Source organism: Wolffia australiana, chromosome 11 (genome assembly GCF_029677425.1).
Source record: "Wolffia australiana isolate 7733 chromosome 11, ASM2967742v1".
Taxonomy (NCBI): domain Eukaryota; kingdom Viridiplantae; phylum Streptophyta; class Magnoliopsida; order Alismatales; family Araceae; genus Wolffia; species Wolffia australiana.
Window position 1 is genome coordinate 13,517,091 of NC_135845.1, and position 14,605 is coordinate 13,531,695.

The 14,605-nt window shown below is 38.8% G+C and overlaps 2 protein-coding genes across 3 annotated transcripts; both read left to right on the forward strand.

Moving 5' to 3' along the window:
* The first annotated feature begins 4,858 nt into the window (after positions 1-4,858).
* GLA1 (Folylpolyglutamate synthetase family protein) lies at positions 4,859-11,110 on the forward strand. Of its 2 annotated transcripts, none has more exons than XM_078583281.1 (10): positions 4,859-5,096; positions 5,815-5,912; positions 7,367-7,517; positions 8,117-8,179; positions 8,312-8,473; positions 8,962-9,153; positions 9,239-9,338; positions 9,528-9,659; positions 10,203-10,334; positions 10,648-11,110. In XM_078583281.1, the coding sequence occupies exons 1-10, from the start codon at positions 4,923-4,925 to the stop codon at positions 10,965-10,967; spliced, it is 1,524 nt and encodes a 507-aa protein (XP_078439407.1). In that variant the 5' UTR covers positions 4,859-4,922; the 3' UTR covers positions 10,968-11,110. The 2 variants fall into 2 exon arrangements, with proteins under 2 accessions (XP_078439407.1, XP_078439408.1); XM_078583282.1 differs by having other exon boundaries at positions 4,957-5,096; positions 7,363-7,517.
* Positions 11,111-11,990: 880 nt separating this feature from the next.
* On the forward strand, positions 11,991-14,289 carry LOC144709785 (high mobility group B protein 13-like). Its single transcript, XM_078583430.1, has 7 exons — positions 11,991-12,416; positions 12,490-12,600; positions 12,671-13,048; positions 13,135-13,266; positions 13,347-13,451; positions 13,538-13,708; positions 14,045-14,289. The coding sequence occupies exons 1-7, from the start codon at positions 12,042-12,044 to the stop codon at positions 14,177-14,179; spliced, it is 1,407 nt and encodes a 468-aa protein (XP_078439556.1). The 5' UTR covers positions 11,991-12,041; the 3' UTR covers positions 14,180-14,289.
* The last annotated feature ends 316 nt before the right edge of the window (positions 14,290-14,605 follow it).

Consider the following 14,605-nt stretch of genomic DNA (forward strand, 5'->3'; position numbering starts at 1 on the left):
TTTCTGATTTATTTATATATTCTCTATGACATTAAAGGTACAAAACTCTAATACCAGAAAATACAGAAAACATAATAGTATCATTCAAAAAGTTTAACAAACCCATAAAAATATCTAAATAAATCAAAAAATATTTTTCCTGACTTATAAAATTGTTTTATTTATGAACTTAGTCTCAAAAGTTCCATATAATACTAGAAAAATTGAAGAACAAGAATTTAATTCTACAAATATGATAAATCCCTTAAAATATTTAAATAAGTTCATACTCTTACTATGAAATTTAATGTATTTTTTTAAATAACATAATATTAAGAAAGAACAAAACTTTATCGGGAAATTATAATATACTTTCTAACACATAAAGAACATGAAACGTATTCTAATTTAGTTCGCTATGTGTGATTATCATGTATCAAGGCTAAGTACTAGATAAACTGTGACATTAGGTATACTCTGATTTAGGGATTCACATAGATAAATTTAGTGAACTATTTTCCCCAAAGATCACCCACTATCTTTTAAAATTTTGCAACTATTTGAACTTAAGGTTCCATCTTATTAACTGGGACTATTTGAACTTACCATGCCAAACAAATGTGAATTTGATGTTTCTGTGGAGATCTGATTAGTATCAGTTATTTAATGGAAGAAGACCCTAAGGAAATGTTAAAGAATTTGTGCAAGAAGTAGATAATGTTAAAGAAGTAAATGTCTGATGGAACTTCTAAATGTTTTACTTACTATCAGATGATTCAGAAATAATAATGAAAATCAATATAAGGGCTAATCCACTTTAGAAGACACCTCTCGGTAAACCTAAAAAACATAAGCAATCTCACAGCTAGAGCTCACACATGGCTGCGTACACTACACATGTGCCTCAAAGCGAGGTCTATCTCCACCAAAGTTTGTCCCTTGTGCTATGCGTTTTGACATAGCAAGGAGGCACCCTTAGTCAACAACTCACATGCAAGCGTACAATGATATTGAAGACACGTATATAGTAGGCACAAGTATAACCCTCAAGTTTTTAAAATTTTCATTATGGGATTAAGTCATTTTTTTGCAGATTTCATGTATGGCTAGATCAGGCTAAATCATATTTTTTGTCTTTTGTTTCAAATAAGAATGAACGACAATATTGATTGCCCTAATCTTCTTATTATTTTTCTATCTCGTGCTTATGATATGGTGCAGTTGATGAAATGACATGGTCCATGAATTCAAATGCGGGGATTTTTCATGACAAGAATGAGGGAGCACTGGTCAAAAGTGTTGGAAATGTCTGTTATTTCAGCCATGTCTCATTCATTGGTCTCTAATAAAATGTATTAATTATACCAAATGTGTGATGCTTATTGTTGAAGTGTGTGAATACACAAAATGACAAAATAAATTATGATGATATCATAATATGGTAATCATTTGTTTTTAAACATGTTTTTCTAAGTTTCCTATTCAAAGGATGCTTAACGAGGATATAGAAATATCAAAGAAGAATAACATAGTCAAGTCCCTCTCATATGATGAGTATGGCCAACCCATGGCCTAGAAACTCAAGCTATCAATTCGGTGAAATTGATAATTTATTAATCGGTATAATTGATACATAATTATTTTGGCATGCTACTAAAGGTTATTATGCCAATTGATTCATTAACTAGTCTAATACAAGGGCCTAAATGTACGTTAGAGGGTATACCTAAGGTTTAGGGATTTTATGAAAAAATATCATTGAGTTAAATAATGGGAAGACCCCTAAAAGAAAATAACCTACTCTAGAATTTCTCAGGTGCCCACCTTCTTATTCCATATCCCACTGGTTCCTCTCCACTCATGATGGGATCGAAACTAAGTAACAACGACAATGGAATGATAAATGACATCGTGAAGATGGAGGAGATTTGACATGTCAGAAATTATGTGGATAAATGTAGATTCTGGACACATGAAAAACTTAACAGGTATTGTGCAAGGAAAAAATAGATCACGGATCCAATCTGCGACAAACTGATTTGATCATTATGCTTTATTTTATGTTACAATTTTGTTACAAATCTTCTTCTGCATGAATCATTTATGTTTCATATCAATCAAACCTTAAAGCCCAACAAAAAGACTACCACAATATCAAAGGATAAATGTGAACTCTTGAATGAGTTTTTGTTGTGTCATTAGTTGGTTCCATACTGCTAGGAATGGGGTTCGCAAGATGAAGAATCCAACCATTGATGAAGTGTTGTTCCTCATTGCAATTCTTTATAAGCACATGGATGAGTGGAGAGAAAGATCAGTGATGGGACATTTTTCTCAGGTATTAGATGATTACAATAACCTAGCCAAAATCCATGCTAACTTGGCGATCCAAGAAATTCTAGATCAATGTGATAATGTTGTGGAAAAATAAAGCTATAACATAGGTGATAATGATGGACCCCTTCCATAATAGGTGATTTTTTGACACTAAGATAACATCCTACATTTGAGGACTCTTTCCTATTGCCACGCCATTTCCACGCACTATAGAGCGATATAATGAGGGTAATGAGATAGAAACAAATGAGATGTAGTACTAGCTAGATAATACAATGATAATTGCTTCTTGTCATTTGATTGATTCCATGTCACCGAGAAATTAGTTGAATTTGTATTTTATTGACTTATTTGAAAATTAAGAAAAACTTAGTACCATTGTTTTCTTGGTCCACTATGAGAAAATGATGATTTGCCTCACTTGATACAACGAAGAGAGAACTCTGTTCGGTATAGATGATGTGTGTCTAGGGGTACAATTTTTCTTTATTAGAAACACTATGGTAACATAAAAGGGATCTCACCTAATAACTATTAGCATTGAATCCTCCAAAACAATGAAGATCTGGCTTTGTGCTAACAACTGATTTTTGTACAACTTCATAGTATAAGACTTAGATTGTCAATGCAGAGCAATGACATCATGGTGAGGTGAATGAAAGATTTGCTTGTTTCATCAAGTTCACATTCACTCAAATTTAGAATAAATTGTCTAAATATTTTTTATTTCTGCCAAAATTGAATATAATCACAATTTTTTGTTAGATCACAGTTTGATTTCTTAGCAGAAATTATTTTTGATTGGGCATGAAATTCCCATCAGACTGGTCAACTTATGTTTAATTTCACCTCTAGATTTATTTTCATATACCTTTTTGCTAAATGTGCAAGAGATAGTCAAGTCAACCCAAAACACAATTTAATGTTACTATTGTTTTTCGAATTCCCTTCCCTAAGAGGAAGAAGTGGGTCACAACTAACTTAATGCTTACTTTGAAGCAAATAAACAAAATTCTGTTTGATAACCAAAATAATGATTTATAGATAAATAGATGCCGAGTTGTTAGTCAAACTTTAAAATATGAAAATGTTAGTTTACCCATGTATGTGTCATTCTCAAGCCTAAGAGCAAATCTCTTCCCACCTGTTGCCTTCCACATTGACGCCACGAGGCATGCATGCGAGGCAGCATGAAGTACATGAATCCACCATTACAATTCATTGTCCTTTTGACAAACTAGTATGCATACACTTTTTAATGTTGCCAATATGGGACAAATTGCTTCAATCCTTTGCTACTTTCCTACATTCAGACATTCAAACCGATAACCAAGATCCAATATGGCGTCCATCACCATCTACATGATGATAATATCTGTCTCGATCTCTGATGCCTGCAATAGTGCCAATATATATCCCAATATCACATATAATCACTTGCCACCGTGTTGTATTTCCTGGATACAAGGTATCAAAGTGTCTGATACTGGCGCACAATTTACTATAATCTGCCAATGGATCGAGCTGATCAAAAAGTTAGATTTGATTGACAATCTGTGATCGAATCTGTATAGATTCAATGAGCACAATCAAGATCCAGCCCATTTGTTCTATCGACCAACTCGATCTGATCACATATGTCTTTTTTATCCACAATCAAATATGTATAGATTAGGTAAGCACATGAGCACGATAAAAATCCAGCCCACTCGATCCACCGACCAACCCAATCGAACCCAATCCGATCTGATCCGATTCAATCCGAAGGCAGTTTTCTTATTGATCCTCAATCAAATATTTATAGATTAGGTAAGCCACAAGCACTATCAAGATCCAACCCACTTGATTGACTGACAAACCCAATATGATCCGATCGCCATACAGTTTTCTATTTGATCCAGCCACTAGATTGACCCTAATTCTCTCTGATCTGATCCGATCCAATCCAATCCAATCCAATCCAATCCGATCTGATCCCTGTACACTTTTCTATTTGATCCAGTCCAATAGATCAACTCCAATCCAATCCGACCTGATCCCATCCGATCCCTGTACACTTTTCTGTATGATCCAGCCCACTTGATTGACCCCAATTCAGTCCGATTCGATCCAATCCTAGACATGGTTGTTCTGTTCTGTTCGTTTGAAACGAACAAAAAAATCACACAAAAGAACTGCACAGGGCCTTGTTCTTCGTTCTGTTCTTTTTTTTTCCTTAAACGAACAAAATTCGTACAATTGCACAAATTCGCACATTCACAAAAAACTAGAACAAAATTCACACAAAGCGAACAAAAGAACCGCACACGGGTCTGTGCGATGTTCTGTTCAAATTTGTTTTTGTTCTGTTCAAATTGGCACAAACTCGCACTAAAAGAACAGAACGACCATGTCTACTGGAGCGATCCCTGTACACTTTTCTATTTGATCCAGCCCACTTGATCGACCCCGATTCAATCCGATCCGACCCGATCCAGTCCGACCCGGAGGTCTCTATTAAATGGTTCTGTCTTCTTCGTTAGTTGTCAGAGGAAGAGATGTTACGAAAGGGGCCGGCCGGCAGGGGAGGATGGGGGTTGGGGCTTCGACACTGTTCATCGGCATTCATGGCGGGAGAGGAAGCGGAGATCGCCGATTTCTTGAATTTCATGGAGAGATTGAAGAATTATGAGAAGGACGGGGTCCCCAAGGACGCTGGAGTGGACTCTGAAGATGGGTTTGATCTCGGGAGGATGAGGCGGCTGCTGAGCCGCCTCGGCGATCCCCAGCATCATTTCCCTGTGAGTTTTCTCGCGCTCTCGTTGGTTGCTGTCTAATTTTTCGTTTTGAATTGGAAGGATTTCAAATTGAATTCATTGGTGCTGCCGGCGACGCTGTTCATCTCGTTGAAAATTCTCCTTGGCGATTCAATGATGTTTTTTGACGTTTCCTCTGAATTTTAAATTTGGGAGTTTGGTCTTACCAGGCTTGAATGACAAGATTATAAATTCATTGCTTTTACGCGTATGATTTCGAGTTTATACAATCGTCACTGGTGATTTCAAATTGAATTCACTAGTGCTGCTGGCGGCGCTGTTCATCTCGTTGAATTCTCATTGGCGAATCATGGATGTCTTTTGGCGTTTCCTCTGAATTTTAAATTCCAGAGTTTGGTCGTATCAGGCTTGAATGACAATATTATTAATTCATTGCTTTTACGCGTATGATTTGAAGTTTATACATTGTTATTCACTTGAACAACAGATAATTTCATCACTAGTGTGCCCTTTTGAAGTCATTAATTTCATCTATTATAGACGCCCTTGTGTGTTTGAACTAGACAATGGGTCTCAGCATCCGTGACGAAAGAGTTTGAATCGTTTTTGGTCAGCTTCCAAATTCTGCTTCGCGTATTGTCTTCCGTAGTCTCATATGAGCTGTGCATTTCTTTCCTTCGCATAGATTTTGAATGCCAAAGGAGGAAATTAAGTATAACTTGATTGTGTTAATCTCGATTAGGCAATTCACGTTGCCGGGACAAAAGGGAAAGGATCAACCGCGGCATTTATTTCTAGCATACTGCGGGAAAGTGGGTTCAATGTTGGGACTTATTCGAGGTTTGAAAATTTCTTTTAACATCATCCATGCCTCCATACTTGAGTTTATTAAGTAAATATTTTGAGAAATTGTTATATATATATAGGATGCGTCCTCAGGCATTCCTATTTTCACCCAGTTTATTTTCGGATTCCATTAAATTTTTTGTTCGCATATCTCTCCCCAGAATATTCTCAAGGTCCGGTCATTTTTTCTGTTTCTCTCAACGTTAGACGAAGAAAAACTTTTTACTCAATTTTACCTTTTGGACTGCACTGAAAGCAAGCTTTTGGAGAATCAAACATCCAGACATTCATCATTATTTTATATGACTAGTAAATCTATCTTTTTCTGTTGGATGGTGCTTAAAATTAAGTTCTGTGCGTCAAGTATCTGAATTTCCGTCATTATTAAGTGAGTGTGTGATGCAACCAAGGTTAAGTAACTGTGTTTAGATCTATTTTCACAATATTGAATTCACCTCCATTCGTCTTGACATTTTGAAAAGCCTCATCATTGGAGGTGACAAATTTCGAAGCAAAGGTAAGAACATTTAATTTGCACTGTAGATGAATGGAATATATGGATTATTTTCTAAAAAAATCAGTAATCCTCATATCGTAAATCTTTGAGATCAATCGAAAAAATAAGTACAGTATATAGGCCTAACCACCTTTTTAATTAAAAAATATAGACCTAACCACCTTTACCGCAAGGGTGCGGCATATTTCTGACTCTGAAGCTTTCTGGTTAAATTCTTTGTTTTCTCAAGAGTCTGTGTGATCTCTTCTGTTATAATGTAGCACATGCCCATCAAATTCTACATACGTGTCTAGGCAATATAGCCTTCACTAAATTTCCCGATTACCTGTAGATATTTATTTTTTGTCAGGAGTAGAAGTTAGCCGTTTCTATTTTTCTCTAAGATTGGGGATTGCTCCTCTTCCCTTTCTGTGCCATGGCCGTCATTTTGTTATTTTCCACTCGCATTTTCCCAGACTTCTATTGTTTATTTTATCTGTCATTCTGTATAAGGATTATTTTATCTTGCCTAATGTTAAACAAATGAACTCCGGGAATGGTTCTGATGTTGGCTACTTGCAAATCTTGGATGCATTTCCGTTTTACTCGCTTCACTATCAGGGTGAAAACAAATGGCTTAACCATTACATTATTGATGAGCCAGATTGATGATACTTGATGATTGACTCTTTTCTGTGGCTATTGGTTGGCAGAGAATATTAGCGAATTGTATCAATGTTGTTTAGTTATAATTATCTACTTACCATTTTCACACGCGATCCTTTAGTCTACCTTGATGGCTAACCCCACTTCTCTAGTCTTTTCAAATAAATTTTAATGCTCGCTGAAAATTTACACCATCAATCTCTTCCTCATTGGTGTATTCATGTTAACTGTGATGTCCTATTCTTAAGAAAGTTTTGCATGAGTATCCCCTTTTTCTCCCAGGCAGTCCACACGTAAGAACCATTCGGGAGCGAATGTCTCTCGGAAGAAGCGGAAACTATGTTTCAGCTAAGACGCTGAGGAATCTCTTTTATGATGTGAAAAGAATTATCGACGAATCTGTCAAGTCAGAGAATGGATTGCTTACTCATTTTGAGGTCAGTGAACGTAAAACTTTCTCTTGACCAATTACTCATTCTGGTTGAAGTGGGGGCTGCCTTTATCCAAGTTCATAATCAAATTGCTATCGTGTATTCTTTGTTTCTTCTTCAAATATTGGAGATCTGTTAAATAACCTTGATATTAAGGGCATTCTTGTCTTTTTTGCTTCTGCATGCTCTCTTTAAGTAGGCTGGCCCTCCCTTTAGGAGGGTAGCCAGAAAGTATCTTGCTATTGGAAGCGCTTGTCCGTTCTCCCCTCTATATCCAAGCCGTTTCTCTTCCTCTGCGATCGGCATCCCTCGTGATCGTCTCCTATTTACTCTCTTCCGGCGGCTCATCCTTGGTCGATCCCTATCTCCTCCGTTTGGCCTCTCCCTTGACCTTGCCCATTCTCTTCTTCATCCTGGGAACACTCTCTCATGAGGAACGTATCAACTTTTCTGCTAATTGCATTGTTAGCATATTGTTTGGAAGCATCTCATGTCTCTCTGTTCATATTATCCATCTATCCATGTGCACACCTAGCGCTCCCATCCCTTCAAATTTTTATTAACTTCTGCGGCTACCTAAAGATTTATTGCTGTGATATCATCAGGTCTTTACTGCTCTGGCATTTGCTCTGTTCTCGAGAGAAAAAGTTGATATCGCAGTCATTGAGGTCTGTGATTATTCTGCAACCGTCTTCCACCTTTACATTTTTTTGTATTTTCTACATGTTTTATATCATATCCTAAAGAAATTCACTCATTTCTGAAATGATCTACTCTAATACTTTCTCTATATTTAACAGGCTGGCCTTGGTGGCATGCGAGATGCAACGAATGTCCTGAGCAGCAGAAATTTGACCGCTGCAGTTATAACAACTATCGGAGAGGAACACTTGGCCGCCCTTGGAGGATCGTTAGAGAGTATTGCTCTAGCAAAATCAGGAATCATAAAGAGCAACTGCCCGGTACTGCTCTTCTCTTTGCTCACTCTTCAAGGATCTCAATAAATCCAAAATTATCGTCTTTTTAGTTATGCCTCATGCTCTGATACTGATACTTCTTATGTTTCTTTCTTCTTTTATCTTGGTTAGAGTTGATCGATTTCAAGAAATAGGTATTCTTTTTCTTATCTTTTTTCAAAGAGAATCTGCATTCACCATGGTGAAAATTTTAACGACAATCAACTATGAATCATTCACTTTAAATTTAGAATGTTGAACGGCTGCCGATTTTCCTATATCCTAAACCTCTGAACCCAAAACATAAAACCCTAAACCCAAACATCCTAAAGTCTTAAGGTCTAAACCTTAAATCTGCAATCCGGAAGCTGCATACCTGGTTTTCTAGATTACTCCCCTCTCCTCGCTCCCCTCCTCCCCCCCCTCTTCTCACTCCAATCACCGTTGCTTTTTACCATAACTCTCTTTGACGGTTCACCCCTTTTGCTTTTCAGGTGGTGATTGGCGGCCCATTTGATCCACATATAGAAAACATTATCCGGGGTCGAGCTTCAGCATTGGATTCGCCGGTAGTGTCGGGGTGTGACCCTGGAGTTCATGGAGTTATCAAAAGCTTTGGAACTGTCGATTGCAGGCCATGCCAGTCATGCAATATTCACATCAACATTGAAAGAGACTTACGGTTGGTAAGATATTGTCTTCTGCTTAGAGGCGACATGTTATTTTGCAACTAGTCCTTTAAAAGCCTAAAATAAGTATTTTTTTCTGCAGTCAGGAGATTTCTCTGATGTTAATCTGCGAATGCTTGGCCATCATCAGCTGCAGAATGCCATTACTGCGACGTGCACTGCTCTGTGTCTCCGCAATCAGGGTGAGTGCATTGACTGTCGTTAGGGCTACCAAAATTAGTAAAAATCTATTTGACTGTTTAAAAGATGTTTTAGCCATTAAATCTAAACATAGTATCATAATAGTAGTAATTATTTTTAGTGATTTGTCATTTTTCTCATTGGTTGACATCCTCAAAAACAATCTCCTCTAAAAATCTTTTGAGTTATAGGATGGGCGATTCCTGCCAAGTCTATCCAGGAGGGATTGGAGAAGACGGAGTTACCCGGAAGAGGCCAGTTCTTGACTTCAGCTGCTATCGAAGGGCTAGGGTTATCGGGAGTATCAGTGCTCCTTGATGGAGGTATTCATCATGATTTAAATCTTTTATCTGACTTGTCCACAGATCCCAGGTAGGAACCATGATGACTGTTCTAGGATTATTTTAATTTTCTACCCAAATTTCTTTTGTGCTCTTCAATTATTCTTTCATTCACCTCGATGTTCAAGAATCATGGCTATGCATGAGAACCTGTGCCAATTGAGGTTGGTGGGTGAAGAATGATGGTCATCCCTACATTTTGTCATCGTCATTGTCATGGTTATTGTCCACTTGTCATCATCTTTGTTGACAAGTGAACTCTACTCTGAAAAAATCAGCAGATGGATGATGAATTCATCATCGTCATCCACAAAATTTGCCGTCCTCATTGTCATACATGTTTAGCTTGAACGAATGATGATGAACATGACAGGTTCATTATTAACGCAGTATTTTATTCACTTATGTTTATGACAGTTACGAGGATACGAGATCATCATAGTCATTATGGTCATGATCACGATGCATCTTCATCGTCACGATCCCCATTCTTCTCTGTTCTTATCCATAATCAATAAATTTCAGCCCATACTGAAGCTTCTGCCAAAGCCCTGGCGGACATGGTCAACGCTGTTGCTCCCAACCGGCATCTGGCCTTGGTGGTCGCCATGGCCAGTGACAAGAACCATCTCAAGTTTGCAAGTCAACTCCTCTCTGGTAACTACATCTAAAAAGTCAACAATCAAATGTTGTGTTTGCCATCACAGATGATGATCATGGGTCGTCGTCGACTTTTCGTCCTCGAATGGATGACAGTTATAAGACAAAATAATAATCATCATCGTCTCCCATCATTGTCCCTGTGTTAATCTTGCTCTGGTGACGAGAGACGATGGTGAAATTATCATCATCAGTCATGCTGACAGACGATGACGATAACTTGTTATCGTCAGCGAACACCTAAAATAAAAAGTCTCCTATTTTATTTTTTTTGAAAATTTCTCCATTTTCTCTCTAAAATTCTGTTCAGGTCTACGGCCAGAGCTGGTGGTGCTGACGGAGGCGAGCATCGCGGGCAGCAGTTCCCGCACGGCCTCGGCTCTCTCTCTAAAAGATGCCTGGGTGGATGCGGCCGCGGGCCTCGGCCTTGGCTTCAAGCCCATTGGGCCGAATGAAAAAATTAACCCCGGTGGGCCCACAGCCTTCGTCAGCTGCTTGGGCTTGCCAATGGCCTCCTTGAGACTCGCTAACGAGCTCCTCCCAAATGGGCCTGTTGATATAGGGTTGGGCCGTTTAATTGTGGTCACGGGCTCGCTCCATATTGTCTCCCACTTTCTTCCTTCAGCCTAGTAGCTTATTATTTTTTATATTTCTCTTTTTATTTTGCTATTATTTCCAAACAGTGGGTCCCATTCATTAGGCTCTCGAGTAGACATGGTTGTTCTGTTTTGTTCGTTTTAAATGAGAAAAAAATCGCACAAAATAACCATGCACGGCCTTGTTCTTTGTTCTGTTTTTTTTTTTTTGAAAACAAACAAAATTCGCACATTCGCACAAAACTAGAACAAAATTTGCACAAAGTGAACAAAAGAACTGCACATGGGTCTGTGCGATGTTCTATTCGAATTTGTTTTTGTTCTGTTTGGAAAACTGAACAGAACAAACAATACGCACAAATTAGCACAAAAAGAACAGAACAATCATGTCTACTCTCGAGTTGGCCGGCAGATAAATTTCAACACGTGGGTTCATAGTGCACGATCCTCCAGGCAGGGGACATTGGACGGTTGGGGATAGTTCTCGTTCCATCTCATGTCCCATTTTTTTTGGGTCGTCCAAAACTGCACTATCCCATCCAAAACCTTATTGTGTAATCATCCCAAGCAGAACAGTTAAAAACCCCGGACAGCCCGATTACTTATGACATTGGGTATGGAAAACAAGAAATTGATAAGAAAATCATAAAATGAAAATTTTGCACATTCGTCCATTAGAGCCCATAACTGCCATTAGATCGCCCAATACAAAAAGTGGGACCCACCTATAGTGTACAGAGGGGACGGGACGGTTTTCTCGTCGTAGAACGAAAAGTCCGTCCCGTCCATGTTCCGGTGAACGAATTTCCGTCTCGTCCGAACCCCGAGGCTCTAAGCGGGACGAGAAACCTTCCCGTCCACGTCCGTACCCTATACGTGGGTCCCAATGTTTTGTAATGGGCCGTCTAAAACGGTTATGGGCCTGTACTACGGCCCAGTAGTGTAGTTCTATCGTTATTAATATTTCCAAAATGTGGGTCCCACTTTTTTAAAATTCAAATTTGGTTGATGACCGTTGGGGTTATCGTCCTCTCCTATATAAACCCGAGTTTCCACTCTCTCGAAATCTTGTCTTGTTCGGGAAGTAGAAGAAGCAGGAGAGCAGACAATGGCGGACGTAGCGGCGATTCCTGCTCTCGAAGCGCAGAAGAAGAAGCCGAGAGGTCGCAGGGCGGCTTTGAAGGATCTGTCCACCAACGAGATGTCGAGCGAGGAGAGCAAGAGCGCTGGAATCAGCGATTTGCTCTCTCCGAAGAAGTCCAAGGCTGGAAATAAGCCCAAATCGAGCAACGCCGGAGCTTCAATCGCTGATGATCTTGAAGAGCTGCAGGCCAAGCTCAATCAGCTCCGGATCGAGAAGGAGAAGGCCGATGAGATGATCAAGGAGCGGGACGAGCTTCTAAAGCAGAAGGACGAGGAGCGGGAGAAGCTTCATAAGGAAATTAAGAAACTCCAGAAAACTAGGGATTTTAATCCCAGTGTGGTGCGATTTTCACTCGATGTTTGTTTTTTTTTCCCGGAGAGTTTCGCGCTTATTATTCTTGCGAGTTTTGCAGAGTATTCCTCTTTTCCAGTCGCTTGTCAGCAAGGATCTGGAGAAGAAGGACGTGAAGAAGAAGAAGCCTTCGCCTGCCTACGTGCTATGGTGCAAAGATCAGTGGAACGAGGTAACAGTTGTTTCACGTTATTCACGAATCGGAAGGCGAAATAGATCGCTGAGGGAAGTTTGATGCACAGATCAAGAAGGAGAAGCCGGAGGCAGAATTCAAAGAGATTTCCAATTTATTAGGCGCAAGATGGAAATCTCTAAGCGTGGAAGAGAAGAAACCGTACGAGGAGAGATACCAGTCCGAGAAAGAGGCTTACCTTCAAATTCTAGGCCAGGAGAAGCGCGAGCAAGAAGCCATGAAACTTCTTGAAGAAGAGAAGATGCAGAAGACGGCCATGGAGCTTCTGGAACAGTATATTCAGTTCAAACAGGAGTCTGAGAAGGAGATCAAGAAAACAAAAAAGGAGAAGGATCCTTCGAAACCCAAGAAACCCATGTCCGCTTTCTTCCTCTTCTGCAATGAACGTAGAGCAGCGCTGGGCCAGGATAAAAAGAGTGTTCTTGAGGCGGGCTTCAACTTTCAATCCCTCAATTTCCTCTTCTGGGCGTACCCGGTTCTCTTTTATAACAGTTTATAATCCCTCTCTTTCAGATTGCAAAGATTACGGGTGAGGAGTGGAAGAACATGGATTCCAAAAGCAAGCTTAGATATGAAGAGATGGCGAGGCAAGAGAAAGAGCTCTACACAAAGCACATGGAAGAATATACACAAAAGAAAGCCGAGGTGATTGCTGAACTTTACATTTACGGGTTTATTTATCTAATGAATTACTTTGCCGACTCAAAGATGAAACTTTATCTCAGGAAACCCTTCACCTAAAGAAGGAAGAAGAAGAACATCAGAAGGTCATGAAACAAGAGGCTCTTCAGTTGCTGAAGAAGAAGGAAAAAACAGGTCACATCATCAAGGTGGATTGCTAATTTATGAAATCTTTTTTGTAGTTAAAGCTTCTTCACAGCTTCTTATAATATTATTATTTTATTCTGGAGTGTAGAAGGCCAAGGAAACAAGGAAGAAGAAGCAGAATGTTACAGATCCGAATAAACCCAAAAGACCACCGTCTTCTTTTTTGCTCTTCAGCAAGGAAACGAGGGCACTTCTGCAAGTGGAGAGGCCTGGGATTGATATTTCTACTCTCAATGCTCTCATTTCAGTGAAATGGAAGGTTCGATTGTCCTCTCTCTTTCTAATAAACACATACACTCTCTCTCTGTCAATCTATAGTTCAATCTCTCCCCCACTCAATCCTCATGAATATTTCTTTTTATTGTTCTTCATTTTATTTTTCCATCTTCATTGTTAATCCCCCGCATCTTGTCCCTCACTGCCTTGTTCAAATTGTTCTTTTTGATATAATTATGAAATATTCTTTCTTTCGTTCTATGTTTTTCTCTCTACATCAAGATCTCTCGTATTTATCTATCTTTTTTTCATTCTTTTCTCTCTCCTCTATTATTTCAATCCCTTCATACAACTTTGGTCTAAGTCAATTATTGATCAGGATCTAAGCGCTATAGAGAAGCAAGTCTGGAACGACAAGGCAGCTCAGGCGATGGATATCTACCGAAAAGAGTTGAAAGAGTACGCGGACAAGGCAGCTGCTGAAGACAAGAATCAAGCTTCTTCGAACAAGTAATTTTTTAATTTTAGGTTTTCTGCTACTTTCAATGTTCAACAATTGTTGTTGAACACTCTGCACCAATTTTCTGTCCTACTTTTGGAGAAAGAGCTCTTATATTATACTAACATTGAGCATTTAGTAACATCAATATTATCTAATCCAAATGTTAATTACATAATAAGTTCTGTGAGTCATATTTTGCTAAACGTTAGAGAAAGTTAGGAGCGCAGCCAAACTAGTTGTCGTTATCAAAATTTTAGAGAAGTCTTATTGAAAATGGACGAATAATTGATGTGTAGTGTTGTAGTTAATTTCATTATTTGTGGTCCAAGCAACTAAAACATAGATTGATCAAGTTCACTAAGGCGTTTAAATCACTACTCAAAATCATCATACAATGATGTAGAACAAAAGAATCCAAACTTTAATTCTTCAAATGCG